This window comes from Aythya marila (assembly GCF_965140915.1).
Source record: "Aythya marila genome assembly, chromosome: 15".
Lineage (NCBI taxonomy): Eukaryota > Metazoa > Chordata > Aves > Anseriformes > Anatidae > Aythya > Aythya marila.
Genome location: NC_139056.1, coordinates 6587344 through 6610928, shown reverse-complemented (window position 1 = coordinate 6610928; position 23585 = coordinate 6587344). Strand labels below are relative to the sequence as shown.

Below are 23585 nucleotides of genomic sequence, written 5' to 3'. Positions count from 1 at the left end.
CCACTGGGATCACCCCAGCAAGGGCTGCGGCAGGGTGCTGGGAGGCTGGGCTCTGTGTCAGGCTGCCAGCCATCCTGCGTGTATCCTCCCGTGTGGGTTGTCCCATGTGTCCCCATGTATCCCACGTGGGTTGTGCTGTGTCCCCTGACCATCCTGTGTCCCCATCCAGCCACCCAGGTTCCCCAGCTGTCCTTTGTCCCCTGTCCCCTGACTGTGCTCTGCGTCCCCCCAGATGGCCACACCAGAGCACGTCCCAGTGCCAGAACAGAAATGGCACAGCTGGGCCACAGCCACCTCAAGCTGCTCTGTTGTCACCAGCTGGTCCTCTACCATGCTCACAGCCTGCCCGGACCAACACAGCCACGCAGGAGGCATGGGGCATCCCAGCACCCTGCCTGCGGTGACGGTGCTTCCATCCTGGGTGCTGTCCCTGCCCAGAGGCTGCCCAAGCTGCTTCCCACACACACGTCCCCATCCCTGCATCCAGCACCGACTGACAAGGGCCACCTGCCTTGGGGCACCCAGCCCCACCGCTCCACCCCAAAGTGCCTCTCCCACCAGCCACACCACTGGGGCCGTGTCCCGCCACCTCAAAATACTCAAAAACCCACCCTGGGACTCATAGCTGAGCTCCACAACCATCTTGGGGTCTGCAGAGGAGCACGAGGTTGGAGACAGGGGGCCCGGAGCTGTGCAGGAGGCTGAGCAGCGCCCAGCACCGTGGGACCCCTGCAAAGGCTCCAGGCAGGAGGTTTGGCCCGTCACGGCCGCAGCACCTGTTTGCACAGGCATGGCCCGATAAGCAGTGTGTTCTTCAGAAGATCCCTACTCCAGGAGTCAAAATAGCATGAAATTTAATTTTACGCCTATTTGACAAAGCTTGATTTCGCCTCCAATCAGCAGGGAGATAAGAGCCCTCGGTACAAGTGTGCAGGCAGTTTGGCAGCTGGGGCTGCCGATTTAATAGGTGAATCTACAGGAACAACACTTGAAAATCCCCTGGCTAGTGAACCATTAAGGTGAGCCCTGCCTTCCGTCCCCGCGTCCCTCCCCGCGCCGCTCTCCCGTTGCTGGGTGCTAAAGCAAACCCCAGCTCTGTTTACCGAGTCTACTATTACAATACAGCTACCAAATATTTGCCAGCCGTCAGCTCGCTGCTCCGCTATAAATACTTCAGGCCCAGGTGGAGGGACAGTGAGGGGGAGCGGCGCGGGAGCCTATGCATGGCCGGGCAGCAGCACCAAGGTGAGTGCCGAGCTGAGCCGAGGCAGCAGAGGAGCTGTGGCCCCGGGCGATGCCCTCCTGCACCGGGGCAGTTCTCCAGCCTCGGGTGGCACTGGGGAGGCCCCACAGAGGGGACTGGCCCCATGGAGGGGACTGGAAGCCCCATGGAGGGGACAGGGTGCAGAGGGATGCACAGGGGCAGCAGCGATGTTGTCCCAGGCTTGGCCAGGAGGCATCAGGATTTGTCCCCAGAGGCACTGCTGCCCCCAAAGCCTCTCAGAGCCGGGTGATGGCACTCCCAGGCATGTGGCTGAGAATGCCCCACAGCGAGCCCGGGCTGGGGACCCCGGGGAACAGATCTGTGAACACAGAGGGGTCCTCGCGCAGCTCAGCAAGACCCAGCTGTGGTCAGAGACAGCCAGGGCGGTGCGGGGAGGTTTGCCCTGCCACAGGGAATCCTGCGGGACCATTGCATGGGCAGGGGGCTCAGCACCCCAGGTGTGCACCCCATGGTGGCAGGGTGCTGTGCCCAGGGCCTCATCCAGCTCCACACACAGCCCTGGGGTGACACCCTGCTGCCTCACACCTTTTGGGGGGATGCTCTGTGGTTTGGGGGGTGTCTGTGCTTCCCCACATCCAATGGATAGCAGGGACAACCCTGCTGCCCTGAATCCCAGGGCTCAGGGGGATGTTTTCAGTTGCCCCCCGTCCCACGGATGGGGGGTACAGCCCCGCTGCCCCACCACTGCCCCACGCAGCACCCCCCTGCTGCCACCTTGGGGCCAAACGCTGCTGTGGGGCACCGGGATGGGGACACCCCGGGGTGCTGCCACCCTCACCCCACTGTCCCTGCCCTGCAGGGTGAGTCCAGGCCCCGGGCTGCCCCTGCGCCCTGACATGGCTGCGGGCGTCATCCGGCCCCTGGCCGGGCTGCGGCTGCCCTCGCCCTTCCCACACGGCCTGCTGCTGCCCGCACGCCCCGAACCCGACTTCCCCGACCTCTCCGAGGAGGAGGAGGAGGATGACGAAGAGGAGGAGGAAGAGGAGGATGAAGAGGAGGCAGCAGAGGACAGCACCAGCTGCAGGGGGCTGGAGCTGGCCGGCCCAAACGCCGCTGAGGCCACCCTGAGGCTCCTCCGGTTTTCGGAGCTCATCAGCGGTGACATCCAGCGCTACTTCGGACGGCGGGGCCAGGAGGAGCCCAGTGGTGGCCGTGGCACACCCGAGGACTGCAGCTCACCCCGGTGCACCGCCCGCGAGCCGGGCACCGCCAGCCTGCCCCAGCCTGAGGCAGTGATGGCCCGGGGGGGCTCTGGGGCCACGCAGAGGCTGGGGCCACTGGCCGAGCTCTTTGAGTACGGCGTGCACCGGTGCCTGCCGCCCCGGGCAGCCGGGGGCAAGACGCAGCGGCTGGAGAGGAAATACGGCCACATCACCCCCATGCACAGGAGGAAGCTGCCGCCTTCCTTCTGGAAGGAGCCGGGCCCCGGCCCCGCCAGCCTCCTTCACGCCGGCACCCCCGATTTCAGCGACCTCCTGGCCAACTGGACGGTGGAGCCGGGGCCGGAGCTGCCGGGTGCTGGGCGGGAGCTGCTTCCCGAGGCAGGCCGCCTGGGGCTGGAAGCTGAGCCCTTTGTGGGGCTCTGAGCCCACCAGAGGGGACCCTGGCCCCGCCACGTGCCACCCAGTTAATGATCAAACCGCGGCCCCGCTGCCAGCGCTGGGGCAGCTGGAGCTGGGACGAGTGAATAAATGACTCCCGCTAGGCACGAGTGCGCACGGTGTCCTTCGCCACCCGCCGCTGCGACGGGGGCAGCCCTGCTGCTGGTGACAAAGGGCTCTGCGCCCCTCCAGGAGCAGCAGGAGGAGGGAAGCGGGATGGCTGGAGGAACCAGCAGCCCGTGTTTGCTCTGCGGGCCCGACTCCGTGGATCCCGTCCCCTTATCTCAGCTGTGCCGGGGCAAAGGGCAGCGCAGGGCCCCATAAAGCGCCCGGCTGCCATCCAGGGACCCCGCTGCCTGCCCAGGGAGCAGGGACCTGCCACCACCACCCCGCTGGGTGTCAGACCCAGAGGGAGGACAGGGCGGCACCACGGCACAGCTAGCCCTTCCCTGAGGCCTCCTGGCTGCCGCCGGAGCCCAGCACTGTTACCAGGGCCCAGCAGAGGCATCCCCGGCTTTGTGGTGGCTCTTTGTCAGGCTTGAAAAGGAAAAGCACCCAGGAAGGGGCAACCTTGAACAGCCCAGGCCTGCCAGGGACCTCTGGCTCCCAGCACTCCCCCTCATAGGGCACCCCCCAGCACCAAGCCCAGGGCCTCAGCTCCCCAGGGCTCCCCCGAGCCCAGGCAGCGGGGCCAAGGAAGGAGGGAAGCAAGAGCCAGGCAGCACCACGTAAAAGTACAAACAGGGTTTATTTCAGCACAGAAGTAGCCCGCAGTAGAAAGCCCCTAGAGGCCAGGTTCACCCTGCCCAGCTCCCCCCCAGAACACAGTGCAGAGCACTCGCACCCCAGGGGTGCGGTGCACGGAGCAGGGCCAAGGCCAGCACACGGGGTAATGAGGGCAGGGGAAGATAAAGGAGTTGGAGCTTCGAGGGCAAGGAACCGTGAGGGCTGGAGCACTCCTCACCACCCAGGGAGCTGCAGGTTCGGCTCTGTCCCTGTGGCTGGATGTGGTGGCTGGTTTCGGGGGGCAGCAGCCAAGGCCAGCAGGACCCAGGCTGCTGCAAAGGGTGCAGAAAGTGAAGGAATGAAGCTGGGGTCGCTTTCAACCCAGTATCACTGCAGGGGAGATGCAGCAGCACTGAGGAGACCGAGGGGAGGGCTGGAGGCACAGGGGAACACACTAGGGTCACGTTCCAGGACCACCACCCGAGGGAAGCCCTCCCCTTCTTATCCCCTCCAAGCCATGAGGAAGGGCCACGCCGTGCCCTCACCCCACAGGCTTAGGGGCACAGCAGTCAGGGGAGCCAAGAAAGAGCAAGAGACAGCAGCTGCTGAACCATGGGAGCCCTTTTATTGCACAGGGGGCAGGGCAGGGATCCCCTCTGGCCAAAGTAACAGACACGGGGCTCAGCCCAAGCCAGCCAGCAGCAGCATGGGGAGAGGGGACAGGGCCCTGGGAGCAGGGGAGAGCCCTGCAACCTCCCATCCCTGCAGAGCCAGCCCCAGCCCCACAGGAGGTGGCCAGTCCCGGGATGCCCAGGGCAGCAGCAGGGATAAAGGGCAGGGAGACAGTACCCAGCTCAGCAGGGCACTTTGGCTCCCCAGGCACGCTGCAGCCTTCACACAACCCCCAGTGAGCTTACTCAAAGAGCTAACAGAACCAACAGCATATTTTGATCCCTCAGGGAAGCAGAGGAAAGGGCGAGGAGGAGAGGAGCTGGCAGAGGTGGGAAGGCAGCGACACACGGGAGAGCTGGGGCAGAACAGCTGTGCCAGTGCTCCAGGCACCATGCTACCTCCAGGAGCCAGCCCAGTCCTCCCCCTGCCTCTACCAAACGAGGGTCCCAGTCTCAGAGGGGCCAGCGTGCGATCCCGCTGGGCGGCGCTGCCCCACGTCACGTCTGTGCCAGCGAGAGCTCCTCCAGCCCTTCCTTCCCCAGCCGGTACCGGGCGAGATCCTTGCGGGTGACCATGCCCACCACCTGCGGGGAGGGGACAGCATCAGGCCCCATGAGCCCGGGGACAACAGCAGCACCCCAACGAGCCCAGTCTGCCCGCACGCAGTGAGTGCCTGGTGGCCGTGGGGACTCACCTCGTTGCGATTGTCCACAACCACCAAGTGCCGCAGGCCCAGGGCCCGGAAAAGCTTGAAGACCCGTGGCAGAGACGCCTCCTGCAAGGTACATCGGGGACGAATGGGTCACAGAGGCCCCAGCTGGCTCTGGTGCCCCAGTGTGGTCGGTTCCCTGACAGACTGGGGCGCAGAGGGGCCCCCAAATGTTACCTGAGGCACAGTGTAGGGCGAGGGGTTCATGAACTCGCTCAGGTCGATCATGCACTCGCGCTCGTCCTGGGAGACGTGGATCGACTGGATGGGGGGGAAGCGGGGGTAGGCGTCCCGGAAATCCTTCAGCTTCAGCCGCCGCTGCACCAGGCTCAGGTTGGCCCTCTCTACAAAAACCTTGGGGGGAGAGAGACCATCAGCGACCACCCCGAGACGCTGACTGGGGCACTGCAGCCCCACAGCCCACACCAGGGCACCAAGGCAGGGTCAGGAGGGAAGAGGAGAGGAGCATGAGGTAGGCAGGAGCAGCTTGTTTCTGGTAACAGGGGTGTTTTGTGAGCCCGGTGAGGCACAGCAGGCTGCTGGGCACACCAACGTGCCCACAGGCTGCATGGCAGCCCCCAAACAGAGAACCAAGGGAGATGTCAGGGGATGTCAGGGGTGCTCTGGCAGCAGGGCTCCAAGGCAGCCCACCCAGCCCCTGCACAGCACCACCCACCTTGTGCTTCAGCAGGACGATGAGCTGGGAGCGCAGGATCAAACCCCGCAGCCCTGCCACCTGCAACAGAGCATGGGGTGTCAAACGAGGCTGGGGACAGGAGGCGGGTGCGAGGGTCCCACACCACAGGCAGCCCTCGCACAGCCGACCCCGGACACATCCCCATCCCCCCCAGCAGGCACCCAGCCCACCTGGGTGCTGTTGGGGTTGCTCTCCACCACGGGGAAGCCGTTGTGGTTGGAGGAGGTGTCGCTGAGGATGTCCACAACCGTGCCCACCCGCTCGATCCTCCGCAGACAAGTGACAGGAGTGCTCATGACCTCCCTGTGGGGAAGAGTCAGGGGGAAACAATTCAGCAGCAGCACACCCCAAACTCACCCCCCCACGCACACACCTCCCTGCTCCCCCCATAACCTGTGGGGGACGTGGAGGGGGATGTCACGCTGCTGGGGAAGGGGCTGGTGACCATCAGGCACCTGTGACCACAGCAGGTCACCGCCACCCTTCTCGACTGGGGCCAACAGCACGGTCTGAGGGCTGGTGGTGGCCCCCAGCCCACCTACCTGGCCGTGAGGGAGTGGGACGTCACCGGGGCCTCCCAGTGCAAGAAGGGCACGCTCTGCAGCTGGATGTGCATGTCATACAGCCCCTGCAAGGAGAGCCGAGCTGTCAGCAGAGGCCTGCTGAGATGCTGAGGGGGTGCAGCCAGGCAGCAGCCCCCCTCTGAGAGTCCACAGGCTCTGCAACACCCCCAGTCCTCACTTAGAGCTTCCCCAGCTCGGCAGCACCCCAAATCCTCACTCGCAGCCCCTCGCCCAGTCCTGGGCTCCCAGTGAGCACAGCCAGCCCTCACCTCCACGAAGTAGTCGCCCACAATCTTCGCTGTCATCAGCACCAGCATGATGGGGAAGCCGTAGGTAACGTTGCCTGTTGCCTCCATCATGATGACCGTGAGGCTCAGCGTCATCCGCACTATCCCGCCTGTAAGAAGCGCCCAAAAGGACCAGGGACTTAGGGGGGCAGGGGAGAGCACCCAAGGCCCCTCAGTCTCTGAGCAGCACCCCAGGATTCCCACACAGACACCCCGCGAGGCAGGCAGCACATCCAACCCGCCCAGGGATGCTGCTCGCACTTGGCAGGGCTGTTAGGGAGCTGACGCAGGCTGGGGTTTTAGCAACACCACACGGGCTTAGCTTCAGCTAAGGAAAAAGCTGGAACAGGGAAGCAAAGACCATTTCCTGCCCTGCCACCTTCACTATGACACGAGCCAGAGGTGGCCACAAGTCCCGAAGGGGGGCAACTCACCCAGCTGTGCAGCAGCTCCCATCAGGGCGTACTTCCCAGGGTCAGCCCAGATCTGAGAGAGAAAGGGCTCAGTCAGCGGCTGGCTCCAGCTCATCCACAGATAACAAACAGTGCCCCGGCCCCAAAAACCCCTTCCCAAGGAGCAGGGAGTGCCCGAGGACTTGTGCACAGCCCAGATGTCTGCAGGGTTCCATCAGGACTGAAGAAAGCTCAGAGACAGCTCAGGAAAACATGGAGCAAGGAGTCAATGCTCTCCACACTTCTCCCAGCCGCTGTGCCGGGCTCTCAGCCAGCTCTGCAACCATGCCTGCACATGCAGCTGGGCCAGCAGCAAGAGGAGAGCAGGGTGCCACATCCACCCCAGACCCCCTTCCCATCAAACACTCACCGAGCCCTTGGTCAGGTAGGACAGGGAGATGCCAAACAGCCTCCCCCAGGCAGCGCCGATCAGCAGGGAAGGGATGAAGACCCCCGCGGACACGGTGAGGCCATACGTCCAGCAGGCCAGGAAGAAATACATCAGGGTGAACATCCCCAGCGTCATGGGGTTGTAGGAACCTGGGGTGGGGAGAAAAGAGTCAGTGCTGGTTCCACAGCCAGGGGAGAACAGACAGCAGCAGCCCCTGACGCTCACTGCCTGCAGACAAAGCCCCTCTTGGGTGCACCTTCCTCCAGATTTTCCCCCCAGCATCCTCCCTGACAGCACAAGCCTTTCAGTCTGGCTCTCCGGGTTGTTTCTACCTCTGTCAAGCACCCTGCCAGTGCCATCCAAAGCCCTCCCGTCCCACTGAGTCCAGCACATTAATTACCCCAATCTCGTGGCTCACGATGACCCATCCCCTTTCAGCCCTGCATTTCTCAGCTTCCTGCGAGGAAAAATGATGATGAACTCTGCAAAGTCCCAAGGGACTGCCAGCATTGGAGGAGGAGGTCAGGAGGACGGAGGTGCTACGGTCAGTTTGGGGATCAGCTCAGCAGAGCAGGTCCTACAAACACGCTCCCTGTCCCGCAGCCCCCGTGGTGCAGGGCATGCCTTCATGCTGTCCCCCAGCACAGCGAGACACTGTCATCCCCAGGACTCAGCCTATTACAATTTTTAGGACTGATGAGCAGGCTCAGTCTAGTTTGAATCCATATTTTGCAAACTCTCTCCTTTACAGAGGTCAATGGACCAAAGGAAGGGCCCAGCGCTGCAGGGAGCAGCCCTGAGACATGGGACACCCATCCCTGTGCTAAGTACTGAGCTGCACACCCCAAACCAAGGGTCTAAAAACTCAGAGCAGCAGGCCCGGGGGGAAGAGAGCATGTCATTGTTACATGGGGTCCAAGGGAAATTGGAGCTGGGATCTGAAATTTAATTTCTTGAGCAAATCCAAGCTGCAGAAATCCACCTCCACAACCTACCCAGAAGGTAAAGTCATTCAGGGGCAAAAGGCCCTGCTAAGTAAGAAAACAGCCCGGGGTATTTCCAGGACAGACTCCAGAGAAGAAGCAAGGCTCAGACCTGCTCCCACGCTGCTGGGAGGTGCCAGCTTGCAGACACACACAGACAGAGCTGAGCCTTTGCCCGCCAGCTGCCCCAGGACCGCAGCCCTTCAGCCACGCTGCTGGGTGCCTCTGCACACAGCAGGCACTGCTGGGCCCATTCTCCCCGAGCTCCCCCAAAAGGCTTTTGGCCAGCCTCAGCCATGGTGCAGCAGCAGCAGGTTTTTGGATGCACCCAGGCTCACATCGCCCCTCCTGCATACCCAGCTGGCCACCAGCAGCACAGCCCCTCGCTGCCTGCTGCCCCACACAGCACTTGGCCAGATCCCATTGTGCCTTCCTGGGGCATGCTGACAGCCCCTGCCTCATCCCACAAGCAAGGAGGGAACAGATCAGCCACCAAGCACAAACCCTGCCCCACTCTGCTTGTATTTGAGGAAGCACTCGCTGGGCAGGCAGACCTGGAGGGTCGTGGAAGAGGTTGACAACGCTTTTCTCAGGTGTGTTGAAGAAGGCAGTGGCCATAGAGTTGTACTCTCCATCAGCACAGAAAAGCTAAGCAGGGGAAGGAAAAAAAACAAGTTAGAAGTGGCAGATATGGGCTGCCCTGGGGCAGCAAGGACTGCAGGGATTTGGCTGGCTGAGGAGCCCAGGGCAGACCTGGGCACCCCTGCTGAGCTGAAGGCAGGGCACTGCGTACGGGAGGAGAACAGAATGAAATCAGAGTGAGAGAGATGCTTCTCCAGGATCTCTGGCCTGGCAGCTTCACACATTTCTGTGCAGCCCAAAGGAAAGTGCCCAAACCATGAGCAAAGGGCTCCCACAACCACGCTGCTTTCCGCATGCCCACACCACCACTTCACCACTGCCACCTGGCTGGTGACAACCTGCCAGCCAGTGCCTTCACCTCTGTCCCTGCCAAGCCAGGACCCAGATGAAAAAGCAGCCAGCTGCTTTTATTTCCAGAGCTTTGGGTCAGGCCGGCCAGCAGAAACACCCCCTGCTTGCTGCACTGGGGCCTCCAGCTCCACCCGGAGCAGAAGGCACCGACTGTAGGGGAACCAGCAAAGCCCAGCAGGATTTTGTTCCCCTGCCGAGGCTCAGGGTCTGCTCCCAGCACCTCCTACCTGCAGGGGGTAGGCCACCGTGCTCCCCTGGATGGGCTGGCAGTCTCGAGAGCAGTAAATCATGACGAACCCCACAGCCGCCGTCACCGCTGCGACCAGCATGGCCTCAATCACCTGGAGGCAGGGCCGGTGGATGTACCTGCGAAGGGAGCACATCACACGGGGTTTAGCAGCTCTCCCATTGCTCTCAGGAACACCTAACAGTTGGGTGTGTGCAGCATTGGTGCCTTTCTGGGCCCTCAGGTCACCAGAGAGAAGCACAGCAGGGGCAGAGCAAAGGCAGGATGCTGGGGGTCAAAGCCTCGGCTGCGGGCAGCAGGAGGCAGCTGGCATCTTTGTGCCCAGCGTCCAGCTGCCACCTCTCACATTACACGTTGGGTATGAGGTTACAGCCCGGCTCTGGGTAGGCACACCACTCGCAGGGAGCACAGAAGGTGCCAGCCAACCCATTTCAGTCATCTTTGCCACCCACAAGCTCCTACCTGATCCGGAACATCGTTAACCAGTAATTCAGGGCATTGAACAGGGCCCCCAGGATCCCGCCTGCAAACGCAGAAGAGGGAGGTGTCAGCACGCAGGTCGCACCCTCCCGTGGCTGCCCGAGAGGCAAGAGAAACAGAAAAGCTCAGGGAGACATCGACATCACAGCCAGTGTGACACACAGCTGCTGCCCCTGCTTGGGGAAAACCACAGGCCCTGAAACCAGAAGCACAGCACTGGCCTAGGGACAGGCCAACAGGCACCCAGGCAGCTGCAGAGCCGGGTGAGCACACTGGGGAGTGCCTGACGTGCTCCATTTCCCCTTTCTGGAGGGGTAAGGGTGGCTCTCACCACAGCTTGAGAGCCCTGGGCTGCCACACACCAACCCCACCGAGTAACTGCAGGGCGCAGATGGAACGGGCTCGCCTTTGCTACAGGAGTGAGCGAGGGCTGGCCCAGGATCCAGCTCTCAGCCCCATAAACGCCACGAGCAGCCTCTGCTCTAGAGTTAGATGTATTTTCCACTCCCCCAGGAAACAGGATCCTGAAGTTTTTAGGCCCAGACAGAGAGCAGAGGGAATTATTCAGACTAATGGAATTGAAAGAGCAGAACTCTCTTACCAACCACTCCCATGAAGATGAAGATAGGAATTTCCTGGATCGTGTATCCCATTTTCTAAAAACAAGAGCTGGGTTTCAGATCTGCTGACCCTTTTGCAGTGAGTCACCATTTGCTCAGGCAGCACAGCCTGAGCCAGAGCGGCTCCCGGAGTTCCCCCAGGACATCCCCTGCACACCCCACAGCACCCGGACCCAGCGGGGGCTGCAGAAACACCTCCTGCTCACATCGATGGGCCTGGGATCCTCTGGGATCCAGCCAAACCCGAGCCTGCCTCAGTCCCCAGGCAATGTGTGAAGGCATACTGGTGTCCCCAACCCCCCCACGCTGCTCCTAACACCCCAGCAGAGCCTCACACAGACGAGTATCTGCGCCGTACCTCGTTATCAAACCTGCCGAAATTGATGAGCCCGGGGCTGGAGAGATCCCAAGCATTGCCGTGGTAAACGCTCAGCACAGAGTTCAGAGTGAACGTCGAGATCATGGAGGCAAAGAACTAGGAAGAGATGCAGCCCAGAGTCACTGCTGGACACAGCCAGCCTTGCTCCCTCTGCGCTACCCCAAATAACCCCGAGCTCTTGGCTGGGGCTTGGTGCCCGCCGTGTGCTGGAGACAAGCGGCCACGCTCCCCATGGGAGTGCTGAGGGGATGGTGGAGAGGGCTCCAGACACAGCTGCAGCTGGCTCAGGCCCCTGGAGGCCCAGAGGCAGGACCCAGGAGCTGCTGCTGGGCACGGGGGGACCCCAACGTGCCAGGGGCTGCACACAGACCCGGAGCTGGCAGCTCTGGAGTTCCTGCTTCTGCTTTCCAGCACTTACGATTCTCCACGTCAGGAACTGGTTCCAGAAGGAAGCCCCTTCCTCCAAGCTGAAGAGGACGCCCCCTGCAAGGGCAAGACAAACAAACATCTTCACAAGGGGCACGGAGCACGGACCCTTGCCTAGCAGCAGCAGCTGAGGCAGCCAAACCCACCCAGCCCACAACCAAAAAGCTCCAGCAAAGGGACCAGCCAAGCCCACCAAGGCACCGACGAGGTACTGCTTGCAGCAAAGCCCCTTCACTGTCCTTCCCCACCTCAGGGATGCAACATTTAACATCAGACACAGATAACCAGCTCCTCTCTTCCCAAGACCTGCAGGGCAGGGCAGGGCAGGACAGCTTGGAGGGAGGCCAGGCACTTTTGGGGAAGGTTTGGGGCATCACTAACTTTTGGGGAAGCTTTTTTTTTTTTTTTCTCAGCCCTTGAGCTGGCAGAGGATGGCAGCACACCGTTTTTTTTAGTTGCTCACACGTCCCCACCACACCTCACCTACCCTGCAGGCTTCCAGGCAAGTGTTTAAGCCTGGAGGTTAACGCTGGGCTCTCCCAGCCCAGGCTCCTGCAGTGCCCTAGGTCCCCAGAGCCACCCCCTCACAGCCAGGAGCAACCTCCTGGTAAGCCGTGCGTGCAGGCACTGCTCAGCATCAGAACCGGGACACGTACCCACAGGGGCACCAAACGCGGCCGAGACACCAGCAGCAGCTCCAGCCGAGACGAAGTCCCTCTTCTCTGTGTCTCTGCGGAAGTACTCGAAGATCTGAAATACCCAAACGAAGGCAGGTTCAGGGCTGGCCAAAAGCTCAGGAGGAGACACAGGGAATGTCACGTGTGACCTCTCGCCACCAACACAGCCCCAAGGAACTGTCCACTTTGGGCACCCCCAGGGGTGCAGGGAGGGATTCACGCAGCGCTGGCTGGAGGCCACAGCTCCCTGCCTCCCTCCAGACGCCTTCCCCGAGGCACACAGAGCTCCGGCAACCCAGAGCCAGGCTGGGGCTGGGCTCCGGCACCAGGGAGGTCTTGGCTCACCAGGGAGAGGTGCTGGTGGATCACAGACTCATAAAGGTTGGGAAAGGCCTCTGAGATCATCTGATTCAACCATCCCCGCACCACCACTATCACCCACTAAATCATGTCCCCAAGCACGACGTCCAACCTTTCCTTGAACACCCCCAGGGACGGGGACTCCACCACCTCCCTGGGCAACCCGTCCCAGTGCCTGACCACTCTAAGAAGAAATTTCTCCTAATTTCCAACCTGATTTTTTCCTAATTTCCAACCTGCGTGGATGATGCCATGCAACTAACATTACCATCCCAGTAATTTGCATAAGATTAATTTAGGACCAGCACCTTCACAGACAATTATTCCTGTGATGGTACAATGAGAAATATTAATGTGCATGTAGGATGTTTTCTGTATCTCATGGTAACACGTAGAAAAATTCGTATCATGCCAACTTTCATATGAAAGCTGTGTAAGATTTATGTTGCTCACTTATGCTGGCAGTGCGAGGAGAGTTTTCCTCCTGCACCCAGTGGGGATGGGAGCAGAGGGAACAGAGCTGTGCCCCCTCCTGCCTTTCGATGCTCACAATGGCATCTTTCAGGGGGCATCACTTGATAGACCCCAAGCCTCAGCAGGGAAGGAGGCAAAGGCCCTTTGCTGGAGCTCAAAGTGCACACAGGGTTACACAACACTCATCTCCTGGCTGGGGAGGTCTGACAGGGACAGCCAGGGAACACATCCCAAGCCCCTGCAGCACAGCCCCTCAGCCCTGAGCACCAACCTTGAAGTCTCGCTTCAAAGACGTGGATCTGCCCTGGGAGATGCCAGCAGCAATCACTGCTCCGGAGTGAATCATGGGTCCTTCCTGCGGGCAGGACAGCAGGGTCAGGCAGGGGAAGGAAGAACCCGTGGAGCTGCGGGAAGCTGGGGAAGGCTGCCTGCTTCCCCTCAGGTCACCGCCCTGAAGGAACTGGACACCAGCACCCAGCAACACGCTCTGCCTGTACCAGCTCCATCTCCAACTCTAGCCCAGGAGAATTTCCCTCTGGCAGATGCAGACCTTGCTGTTTCCCCCCAGATCCTCACTCTGAGTGGTTCCTGTCCCCACCAGCTCCCCTCCAGCAGAGGGGGCAGGCTACAAGGTCCCAAGGGGGCACCTGCGCCCCCCATCCAACACTCCTGAGGACGGACACAGCCGTGTTCTTGGTGGCCCCACACATCCTGGAGCTGGCACTGCACGCCCTCTGCTGCTCCCCAGGCCGTGCCATGGCCACCTTGGCCAGCAGACCAGGGAGTGAGAGTGGGAAGTCACCGTGGGGCCAGCAGCGCCAGGCTGCCCCGCAGCGGGTAACAGCGCGCCCGGGAGCGCCCCGTGCACATCACCTTCCCAACGGCCAGGCCGCCGACCACCGAGAGGATGACCCCGCAGACTTTGATCACCAGGGTCTGCAAAACAGAGCAGAGGGCACAGCACATCACGAGGGGGCTCTGCTGCACCACGGGGAGCCCAGCCAGGCTCTGCCACGGCACCCGCAGGGAGCGCCCCGTGGCACGAGGGCACCACCCGCTCGGTCCAGCTCAGCGCACGCAGCGGGTGCTCATCCCACGAGCTCATCCCACGAGCTCATCCCAGGAGCTCCCGCTTACCTTGAGGCGGACAACGTGCGGGATCTTCACGCCGTTGAGGTAGCATTTGATCTGGGGAATGCCGCTGCCAGCTGCCACGGGCTGCGGGGAACAGGGGAGGTGTTTGTGGCTGACACGGACAGGGCAGGGACCGGGAGCGCATCGCTCACTTATCCCTGTCCCCAAAGCGCAGGGCACGCCAGCACATCCTTGGGAAGGCTCAAAGGCAAGGCCAAAGCTTGCCGACAGGCTCTGGAGGTGGGCTTGCACCCACTGCACCTCCACAGACACGCAGCCCCTGAGGGACTCGAGGTCCCCCCCAGCACGGCGCTGTGCTGAGAGGCCCGGTGTTGCAGGAGGCTCTCACCTGGTGGCCAGGGAGAGCTTCACAGGAGCGAGGGCAAAGCAACAAGGCAGGTGCTGGTGACTCAGAGAGGCTCGCAGGGAGCCATCGCCCCCCTCCCAGCCACAGCCTGCCCCCAGAGGTCAGCAGCCAGTTTCTGGGCTGTCCTCTGGTGTCTCCGAGGCACCTGGTCAGCCTGCTCGCTGCCGACACTCACGTACACACGGAGCAAAGAGGCTGAGCCAGGCCCGAGGCTTGCATGAACTGACAGGAGAGCAAGAGCCGAGCCTGCTTCCGAGGCTGGAGCACACCCTGCTGCCACCTCCTTTGCCCCAAGCTGCTGGGGCTGCAGACAATGGGCAGCATGCCCTGACCGTCTGACAAGAGGAGAAACCTCAGCACACTGACAGAGCCGCACTGCCAAGAGCCAGTTCAGCAGAAACGTTTGATGTTACAGAAGCACCCCCAGGCAGGCGGCCTCCAAGCCCTCACCTCTATGAAAGCGACGATGACGGAGCCCACCATCACCACGCTGGCGTTCAGGGTGGCCCAGAGCAAGAGGGAGAATGACAGACCCCCCTTCTCCGTGAATTTGTCGATGTCTGAGGCAGAGGATCAAGGAAAGGCCAGTGCCAGCTCAGTAACGTGCCCCCCACCACAATGAGGGGTCGCCAGGGAGCTCCTTGAGCTGCAGGTCCTGCAGGCAGCACGGCCTCCTCCGTTAGCACAGCTCAGCACCACGGGCGGCAGGACCCATCCCACCCAGCCCCTGGGAGGAATTGCAGCCCTCCGCCCCCCTGACGGCCCCCAGGAGCCTCACGTCTCCGTGTGAGGATACTGTCCTTCACCACTCGGTACTTCAGCCCGGCCAGGTTCTCCACCACGATGTCGATGAAGCAGGCGACGAGGCCGGTCAGGATGCCGATCATGGCACAGATGACCCAGCGCTTGATCTCCACCGTCCGGAAGGCCTGGCGGACAGACAAACAGCCATCAGCCCCCCAGAGCATCACGGGGGGCTCCCAGCCCACCTTTCCTGATGCAGGCCGAAGCTGCAGGCTGCGGAGAGCTGCCCAGGGAGAATCGACACAGGCAGGCGCAGAACTGCAGAGCCCAGCCGCAGCTGACTTGTTTCAAGCCATCCCCCAGTGCCTTCACCCCTTCAGGGGAATCCCTGGACAGAAAATGCGTTTTTCCAGCTTGCCCACCTCCGTCAGACCTCTCAGCAGACTCTCCTGTTGTTTCCTGCTGCAGCACTGACTCCCAAAGCCCCCAGGACGAGGCTTTCCCTACGCAGATGCTGCAGGCATCCCTCTGCTCTGCCTCCCTCCCAGCAATGCCACCACGGCTCCTGTTAGAGCTGGAACCCACCACGCTGGATTCCTGGGGATCTGGCCGCCCTGCTCCAAGGTCTCCACAAGCTGCTTGATGCCCGTAATAAACCCACCGTGGCCCGAGATGCCTTTTAACCCCCTGCACTGAGAAGCGGGCAGCGGGTGATGGCTTCCCCGCGCCCCCTCGCAGCGGGGCTGTCAGCCCGCAGGAGCAGCGGGCAGCCACAGCACGGCGGGACTCACCGCGTGGTTAATCCTCCTCTCCTCCTCCAGGAACAGCTGGTTTTCGCTGTTGTCATAGTCCAGGCTCTAGTTCAGAAGAGGGAGATGCTGGTTAGTGCCAAAGGGGGCTTGTAATATAGATGGAGTGTGACTTTTTGCTCGGGCTGATAACGACAGGACAAGGGGCAGATGAGGGAGGAACAGGAGCCCGCATACCTCGTACTTGAGCGACAGGAGCTTCTCGTTGTGGGGGATCTCGTTGGGGTACGGCCGAGGCAGCTCCGTCTCCTGCAGGACACAACGCACCGGTCGGTGGGGCCGGGCAGGGACCTGCTCGCTCCTGGGGCTGCCTGACACCGAGTGCCCGCACCACCCCGCTGCTGTGGGGCTGCTCTCACTGCCCCACAGCTCAGGAGAAGCCCAAGAGAGGCTGCCCAGGAGGCTGGGACCTGGGGTGACTCCACCAGGCAGCGCGTGGGGCAGATTTAAACCGATTCAAAGAGCCTTTTGTGCCTGGAGCCCTGGCTGCCTCCTCGGTCCCAGGCAGGACATCTGCCCAGGGGCAGCAAGGAGCAGGCAGGCAGAGATTTGGCACAGCCAGCAGCGACCTGCTGTTCTAACACAGCGTCCCCGTGCTCCCAGCAGAAGGCAACGTTTCACCTCAGCAGGAAATTCCTTTGGCCTAAAGCAAGGAGCTATTTCAAGCAGACCTCGGGTTTGGGGCAGAAATCAAGTTCTGCTTCACAAACACCTTCAATCACGCAGGCTTCTCCTGGCTCTGATTTAGGGCATTCACCACGGCTGCAGGAGGGCCCCCCCAGCATCACATGCCCTTTTCCTGGCCCTGAGTTACAGCCACAGCCAAAGCTGGCCCAGCTTTTTCTCCACAGCACTGGGTGGAGACACATTTTGAAGAATTCCGTAAGAAATATTTAACAGAATTCCTTGCACTCGCATTTCATGAAGCTCAACTGGGGCAGCAGAACCTGGGGAGGTTCTCCAGGTGGGTGGCTGAAACCTGAGTTTGCACAGGGTGCCTGCTGCCAGCCCCGGCCCTGGGAAGGAGCACAGCTGAGATCCCTCCCTGGTGGCTGTCACACCACAGGTCCCCTCCCTTGCTGCGTGCTGACTCAAGGCTGCTTCTCCTGCCCGCTGCCTGAGCCGGGCAGGAGCTCACATGACAAGGGAGAAATCCTCCCCACCCCACTCAGTTCTGCATTTGCCCTTGTCCTGTTCCAGAGAAAGGACAAGGAAGGAGTGAGACCGAGCCAGCCTGAGCTCGGGACACAGAAACATCTTCAGCAGCACTTGGTGCCACCAAGGGAAGGCGACCAGGGGTCTGCTGTTACTGACACTGCTGCCCCGGGAGCATCCCCTCGGGTTATTCGCAGCGGGGAGCCCAGCAGCTCGCCCTGTCTGTGCCACTCACCAGCTCACGGACGTCCTCGTTGAGATCCACATTGCTCAGCTGGCCAGTGCGCAGCAGGGAGGAAGGAGTGAACTGCAAAGAGAAGGGGAAACCGGGTCAGCTCCCAAACACACCACGACCACCAGCTCAGCGAGTCCCAGCTCTCCCACCTCACGCCAACCTCCTGCCTGGCACGGCCAGAGCCCCCCGAGGGGCAGCACCCACAAAATGCTGCTCGCAGGGGACACGGCAGGGAGGTGGCTGCCCCCCAGCACAGTCACAGGCCGGTCACTCCTCGCCTTCCAGCCTCACTCCTTGCCTTCCCCAGAACACGATTCCCCCACGCCAGAGGAGCGGGGCTGCCCGCGGGCAGTCTGAGCAGCTGCCCTCCAGCCCAGGCTGGGTCCTGCCCTCCACAACCTCCTGCTGCCTCCATGCCCGGCATCCCCCCGCGTTCCCAGGCATTAATTTCCCCCCCAAACCCTCGGCGTGCCCAGGGCCCAGCTTGGCGCACGCAGGAGGAAGCGGCACAGCGCTCTGCAGCCGGGGTCCAGGACGGTGCCGGGAAGGAGCAGGCGCTGGCAGCGGGAAGGCAGGGGCAGGTTCTCCTTTCTCAGGCTCGTCACCAGCAGCACAATTGCATAACGCAGGAGCCCGGGGGCTGGTTTGGGCAACTCGCATCTCCTGGCCAACGCAGGCGAGGGCTGTGGCTGAGCCTGCAGCTGGGCAGCGCCACGAGGAGCCCACCAGGAGCAGGTACCACCAGCACCCCCACCACTGGGAAACGCACGAGGGTGCAAGCAGCACGGCCACTAAGAACAGCCTGAAGCCCTCATCCCTCCACCAGCCCTGTCCCCAACCAGCCTTGCTGACAGTCTGGGGAATAAACGAGCCACAGCAAGCAACAGGGGGCTCCCAGCACGTCCAGCAAGCTGGCGGATCCCAGACCGAGCCCCTCCTGCTTTAATCCCCCCGATCCTGCCTGGAACGCGCAGGCCAGAGCAGCCAGGAGCCGTGCACGTCACCGCAGACGAAGAATATCCCTTTGTGTCGGCAGCCTGACCTATTTTCCCACTTCTCCCAGCTCCCCATTCCTATTTACTCCCTGGCCTGCAGTTGGGTTTTGCCCCTGCTTCTCAAACTCGCCCCGTGAGCCAGGCACTCGCCAAGCTGTCACCTCCCAGGGGACACACGGGAGCAGTGGGAGCTCAGGGTCACGACCCAGAAGCAGAAGCGAGTTGTTTCAGTGCCCAGCTGCTCTGGTGGCACAGAGGTCCCGGCCAGGACCCCACTGCCCTGAGAACAGGGCAGAGACCCGGTCCCCACCCCAAATCTCCAGCAGGGTGAAAGCAGACACCTTCCAGGGCAGCCTCCCTCCGCCTGGCATCAGAGCACACAGGTTTGGGGTTCCCGTTAGACCTGGACAGGAACAGGGAACCGAGCTGGGAGCCACCACTCGTGTCACGGTCCCTGCTCACGCCTGGAGGACGGGAAAAAGCTCCCTCCGTCAGCACCCACCTCCCACAGAAGGGGCAGGGAGGGATTGAGACAACCAGGGCCACAGCCAGTTATCTGTGCTCGGCCCAAAGCACCGCTCAGCACACGGCCAGCCCCACTCCTGAGCGCTCCCCGAAGGCCGGCTGCTGCTCCCGGCTGCGTGTGATGCTGGCGTGACTGCAGAGCAATTATTTCCACACAACAGCACGCGCTGTTCGTGAAGCCCGGCGGCTGCGGACGGCCCAGCAGCTCCCCTGCCCCGAGCCCCCCAAGGAAACCCCCTGCAAGAGCTGTCCCCGACGGCGGGGGACGAATGACGGCGTCACCCAGCCCTCGGCAGCCCCGTTTGGGTGCCAGAGGAAATTCCAAACTCGTTTTGAGCTGCGCAGGGAGGTGGCCAGAGAAGCGACCTGGTGAGGTTCCAGAGGAGACGGAGCCAGACGTTCCCCAAAGCTCTGCACCAACGGGTCATGAGGCAGCAAACCGGTTATAGGAAGGGCTGTGCTGCCCATGGGGAGCCAGCGAGGTCGCTCCCTGCAGGGCATCAGCTGGGACCCAAGCCACTGGGAGGCCCCAAGTTGGGGATGAAGGCTCACACAGCTCCACAGCCGTGCCCAGCCCCCTTCCCAGCCAGCTGGCAAGACCCAGAACAGACAGATTCAGGCCACATCCCTGCGGCACCCCCTCTACGACCACGGGCACGTTCGTCCAGGCAAACAGCCCTTCCTAACCTCCCACCCAGCAGTCAGAACCAAAGAGCTGCGCTTCCTCCTGTCACTGAGCTCGCTTTCATTTCCATCAAAGGAACACGTGAGAAAGAGAAGAAACTGCACTGATGCCACTTCTGCTGCACTGCCACGCCGCCAGGTGAAGCCTCCCGTGGGCTGAGCAGCTCCCACCCTGTGCTGAAGCTGCCCTGTCCTGTCCTGGCTTCCCAGCCTGGTGCCGCGGAGCTGTCACACGTGGCTGCGCTCCTCCTGGTGTCAGCTGGCCACGGAGAACTGCAGGGACACGGTGACACTTCCCACATCCCGCTCCTTTAGGGGGATTGCTGTGCTTGGAGCCTTTCAGAGCTCAGCGCCACTGCCAGGAGCAGCGGTGTCTGTCCTGCTGTCTGTCGGTCCCACCACGTACCCGGAGCCACAGCGAAGCACAGCAGCGGGGCCAGGTTTGGGGGCTCAGATATTTCCCCAAAAACCCCATCCATCCTCACCGAGCCTTATTTCGAGGAGCTCCCAGCCCACACAGCTCACCAGATTTTTACAGCCGGGAGGTGCTGGGCAGGCCTGGGCTCTACTTGGTGCTCAGCCCAGCGCCCCAGCTCCTCCCAGCCCGCTGAGCCCCGGGCCTGCAGAGCGCAGCAGAACCCAACAGCCCCCGCGCTTCCCCTAATTACCCTAAAATCACCCTAATGAGCCCACTGCTCCGAGCTGCCCAGCAGCGGGGCAGTGCAGGATCACCCCGCCCGTGCTAACGGCTGCCGGGAAGCCCCGGGATCGCCTCCAGCGGCTGCCCGCACCCCCCGGGGGCTCACACCAGGGACCCTCCCTGGCGACCCCAACCCCGGAGCGAGCCACGGCTCCCGGTAACCGGGAGGTGGGGGTGGGAGGGGGAACGGCCCAGCCTGAGCCACAGCCCGGGCACCTCGGGGCCCGGCCGCGGCTCCCCCCGGGGCTGGCAGCCCCCGCTCGGCTCCAGCCCCAGCCCCAACCCCGGGCACCGCCCGCAGAGCCCCGGGGAGCCCCCGGGGGCGCCCCCCGGCCCCACCTGCCGCGCGCCGTGCCCGGTGCCGTTGAGCAGGGGGGTGCTCTCCCCCGCGGGGCCGTCCCCGTTCCCGTCCTCGTCGTCGTCGTCGCGGGGGTCGCGGCCGGACCACGACACCTTCTTGGCGACGTTGGCCATGGGCGGCGCGGCTCCGCCGCTCCCCGGCTCCCCCGCCGGTCATGTGACCCGCGCCGCCGCCGCCGCCGTCACGTGAGCCCGGCTGCTCTCCCGCGCCCCGCTGCATCATGGGAGTTGTAGTCCTGTCGTTCCCCCCCACACACACACACCCACCCTGATGGCGGGGGGGATCCCTCAAGGGGTGCGGGGCTCAGCACGGACCCGGAGCCACCCCCGGGGGGTTTTGCAGGCAGCGGGTGGCTGCAGGGTGCCCCCCACCCCACAGGCTCGGTCACGGACACGGTCACGGGTGTTTCCGTGCCGTCCCCGCCGCCTGACTCAGTGGGAAAAGCTGCGGGGCAGGGGGCACGCGGCCAGCACGAGCAGGTGACCGAGCCCCGAGCCCCGCTGTGTGGGACAGGGGCAGGTGCTGGGCAGGAGCCAGCCTGCAGGGAGGCCAAAGGATGTAAAATCACCCAGAAACACACCGTGCCACGGCCTGCCCACCCCCACACACCCTCATGTCCCCAGGTGCTGCACCCACCAGGGCTCAAAGTGTCACTGAGCGGTACCACGCAGAGCAAGACCACCAAAACCACCAATAACTGAGGTTTCCTCTCTGCCCGGAGCGTTTTATTAGGAGTGAAAGGGCTGCACGTGCTCCTGCAGCCAGGAGCAGGCCTCCACATGGCTGCCTCCTCCCTCAGCCCCATGCCCCCCAGGTGAGAGCGGTGCTGGCAGCGCTCAGCCACATCCCTCAGGTGCTCAGGGCAGGCACAGCAGCGTCACCAGACATCACTGTGAAGAAGAGGACCCCTAAAAATGGGATCCTGCATTCCCTGGCTGCCCAGCTCCCGTGCCCTGCCTCAGCACGCGCCGTGCCCTGGGGCTGGTGGCGTGCCCTGCCCGGGGCAGCAGCTCTGCAGGCAGCGAGCAGGGAGGGAAGGGGAGCGGGGTTACCTCTGCCTGGTGCCCCCAGCACCCCAAACCAGCCCACAACTTCCCAGGGGATACAACACGAGACTGCCCGCTGCCTGGTGTCCCAGCACCCAGAGAGCTGCCAGGCTCATCACGGGCAGTGCTCGAGGCAGGTGCACGCCACCCTCTGCACCTCGCCCTGCAGGGAGGCATTGGCCAGCATCAGGAGGGGCCTGCGGGGCAGCCCCCGGCCAGTTGCCATGCTGGCCACCTCCCCGGGCAGGAGAGCCCGGCTCCAGAGGGCCAAGCCGGCCAGGCGGCCCACAAAGGCTCCCGTGGGGCTGAATCCCGCTCTGATGTGGCCCCGCAGCTGGCCTAGCACCAGTGAGCCGCCAGCAGGAATTTCATAGCCCTGCTGGAAGCCAGAGCCAGCGGCCAGCAGCCTCCTGTCCACGTAGAAGCGGTACTGGCCCCGGCGGGAGGACCAGATGGGGCAGAGGTGGTGCCATTTGCCATCCAGGAGCGGTGTCACCGGGAGCTCCCGAAACGCCGTGTCCCCGATGACAAAACGCATGGATCCAGGGTCCTTGTCCTGGCCTTGCACGGACACCTTGCTGTCCCCATCCTCGCTGGCGTAGGACAGGACGGTGCTGAGGCGGGGGGCCGGGGTGAGCACCCAGGTGCAGAGCGACAGCGCCCACAGCCCCGCGTGGAGCCCTGGCTGCAGGATGGCCGCGCTGCTGGAGGAGGCGCTGGGGAAGAGCAGCACGGAGCCCACGCCGCAGGCTGGGGAGGGAGAGCAGCGCTCAGCCAGGGCTGCAAGGATGAATGTCCCTGGTGCTCCGGCAGGGGCCATGCAACCTCTGTAACTCCCGCTGCAGGATCTGAGTGCAGTCCTGTTTTAAAATTCAGCTAAAGGGCACAGAGCTCTGCCTCCTGCCAGCACTGGGGCTTGAACACCCCCCCCACACACACACACACTCTCCCCCAGCCAAGCCGGGCGGCAGCAGGAAGCAGCCACCCCTCTGGGGCCAGCACCTACCTGTCCCCAGCTGCTCCTGGGGGCCCGTGGCCATGGCAGACAGCGCCGCTGTGACGGCCTGGGTGTCACGAAGGGGCTCCGTGTCCTCCATGGGCATCCCAGTGGTCCCAGTCTCCACCAGCAGCCGGTGCCCTTCCTCCTGTGGCTGCTGCCTCACCTTCAGGGGCCGAGGGCTGGCAGTGCTTTGGGGCACGGGGCCCCGTGGCTCTTGCTGGCTGTGGACTGTGTCCCACAGGCTGTGTGGCTCAGCACCAGCCTCAGGGAGAGTGAGGAGGTGGTGCTGGGGGGTCAGGGCACCCACCATCCCCTCCAGCCGCTTCACCCTGCGGTGCAGCCGCCGGCTGGCAGCAGCCAGGCGGGCCAGCTCAGCACCCAGGACGGCCCGGGCTGCGTCGGCCGCCTCCGCCTGCTCTGCCAGCACCTGAAACCGCCTGTCGATGTTGTAGGAGATGTTGTAGTTCCTGGCGATGCTCTGGAGATGGCTCAGTGTCACCTCCTGGAATCGGCGAAACTGCAAGGGAGCGCAGTGAAGCAGCCGCCCTGCTGGATGAGCCCACATCCATCCTGCTGGGGCATCCTCCCCGAGGGACCCACGATGCCGCAGCCCCCCCGCACCCACCTGCTCCTCCAGCACCCGCAGCCGCCGGAGCACAGGGCCAGCGCGGGCTGCAGGTCCTGGTGTCTCAGGCTGGCCACCCTGGAGGAGCAGGAGCAGGAGCAGGCAGAGGGGCAGCACCGTCCCCGCCATGCCGCTGTCAGACACTGTCTGCCCACACGGCACGGCCGGCCCCAGACTTGGCCC

At 63.1% G+C, this 23585-nt stretch overlaps 3 protein-coding genes across 3 annotated transcripts; 1 reads left to right on the top strand and 2 right to left on the bottom strand.

Annotated features, from left to right (window-relative positions):
• Positions 1-1067: 1067 nt before the first annotated feature.
• On the top strand, positions 1068-2962 carry PERCC1 (proline and glutamate rich with coiled coil 1). The gene is made up of 2 exons (XM_082772064.1): positions 1068-1245; positions 2085-2962. The coding sequence occupies exons 1-2, from the start codon at positions 1220-1222 to the stop codon at positions 2869-2871; spliced, it is 813 nt and encodes a 270-aa protein (XP_082628190.1). The 5' UTR covers positions 1068-1219; the 3' UTR covers positions 2872-2962.
• A 1685-nt stretch (positions 2963-4647) lies between these two features.
• CLCN7 (chloride voltage-gated channel 7) lies at positions 4648-20874 on the bottom strand. The gene is made up of 25 exons (XM_082772017.1): positions 20710-20874; positions 17467-17538; positions 16254-16325; positions 16059-16124; positions 15320-15452; positions 14974-15083; positions 14160-14240; positions 13896-13958; positions 13294-13377; positions 12168-12261; positions 11504-11568; positions 11065-11181; positions 10688-10742; positions 10069-10129; positions 9587-9725; positions 8921-9014; positions 7363-7532; positions 6975-7026; positions 6523-6650; positions 6233-6318; positions 5861-5993; positions 5670-5729; positions 5171-5347; positions 4979-5059; positions 4648-4868 (listed from the first exon to the last, which is right to left on the bottom strand). The coding sequence occupies exons 1-25, from the start codon at positions 20842-20844 to the stop codon at positions 4782-4784; spliced, it is 2415 nt and encodes an 804-aa protein (XP_082628143.1). The 5' UTR covers positions 20845-20874; the 3' UTR covers positions 4648-4781.
• Positions 20875-21892: 1018 nt separating this feature from the next.
• PTX4 (pentraxin 4) lies at positions 21893-23531 on the bottom strand (the record flags this gene model as incomplete). Its single annotated transcript, XM_082772619.1, has 3 exons — positions 21893-22527; positions 22784-23294; positions 23403-23531. The coding sequence occupies 3 exons, from the start codon at positions 23529-23531 to the stop codon at positions 21893-21895; spliced, it is 1275 nt and encodes a 424-aa protein (XP_082628745.1).
• Between the last annotated feature and the right edge of the window lie 54 nt (positions 23532-23585).

Coding starts and splice junctions, on each gene's coding strand:
- PERCC1 (XM_082772064.1), top strand. CDS start 1,220: ATGCATGGCCGGGCAGCAGCACCAAG. Junction 1,246..2,084: donor GGCCGGGCAGCAGCACCAAG/GTGAGTGCCGAG, acceptor CCTGCCCTGCAG/GGTGAGTCCAGGCCCCGGGC.
- CLCN7 (XM_082772017.1), bottom strand. CDS start 20,844: ATGGCCAACGTCGCCAAGAAGGTGTCGTGGTCCGGCCGCGACCCCCGC. Junction 17,539..20,709: donor CCGGGCACGGCGCGCGGCAG/GTGGGGCCGGGG, acceptor TTCTCTTTGCAG/TTCACTCCTTCCTCCCTGCT. Junction 6,319..6,522: donor TGGGCGACTACTTCGTGGAG/GTGAGGGCTGGC, acceptor CTCTCCTTGCAG/GGGCTGTATGACATGCACAT.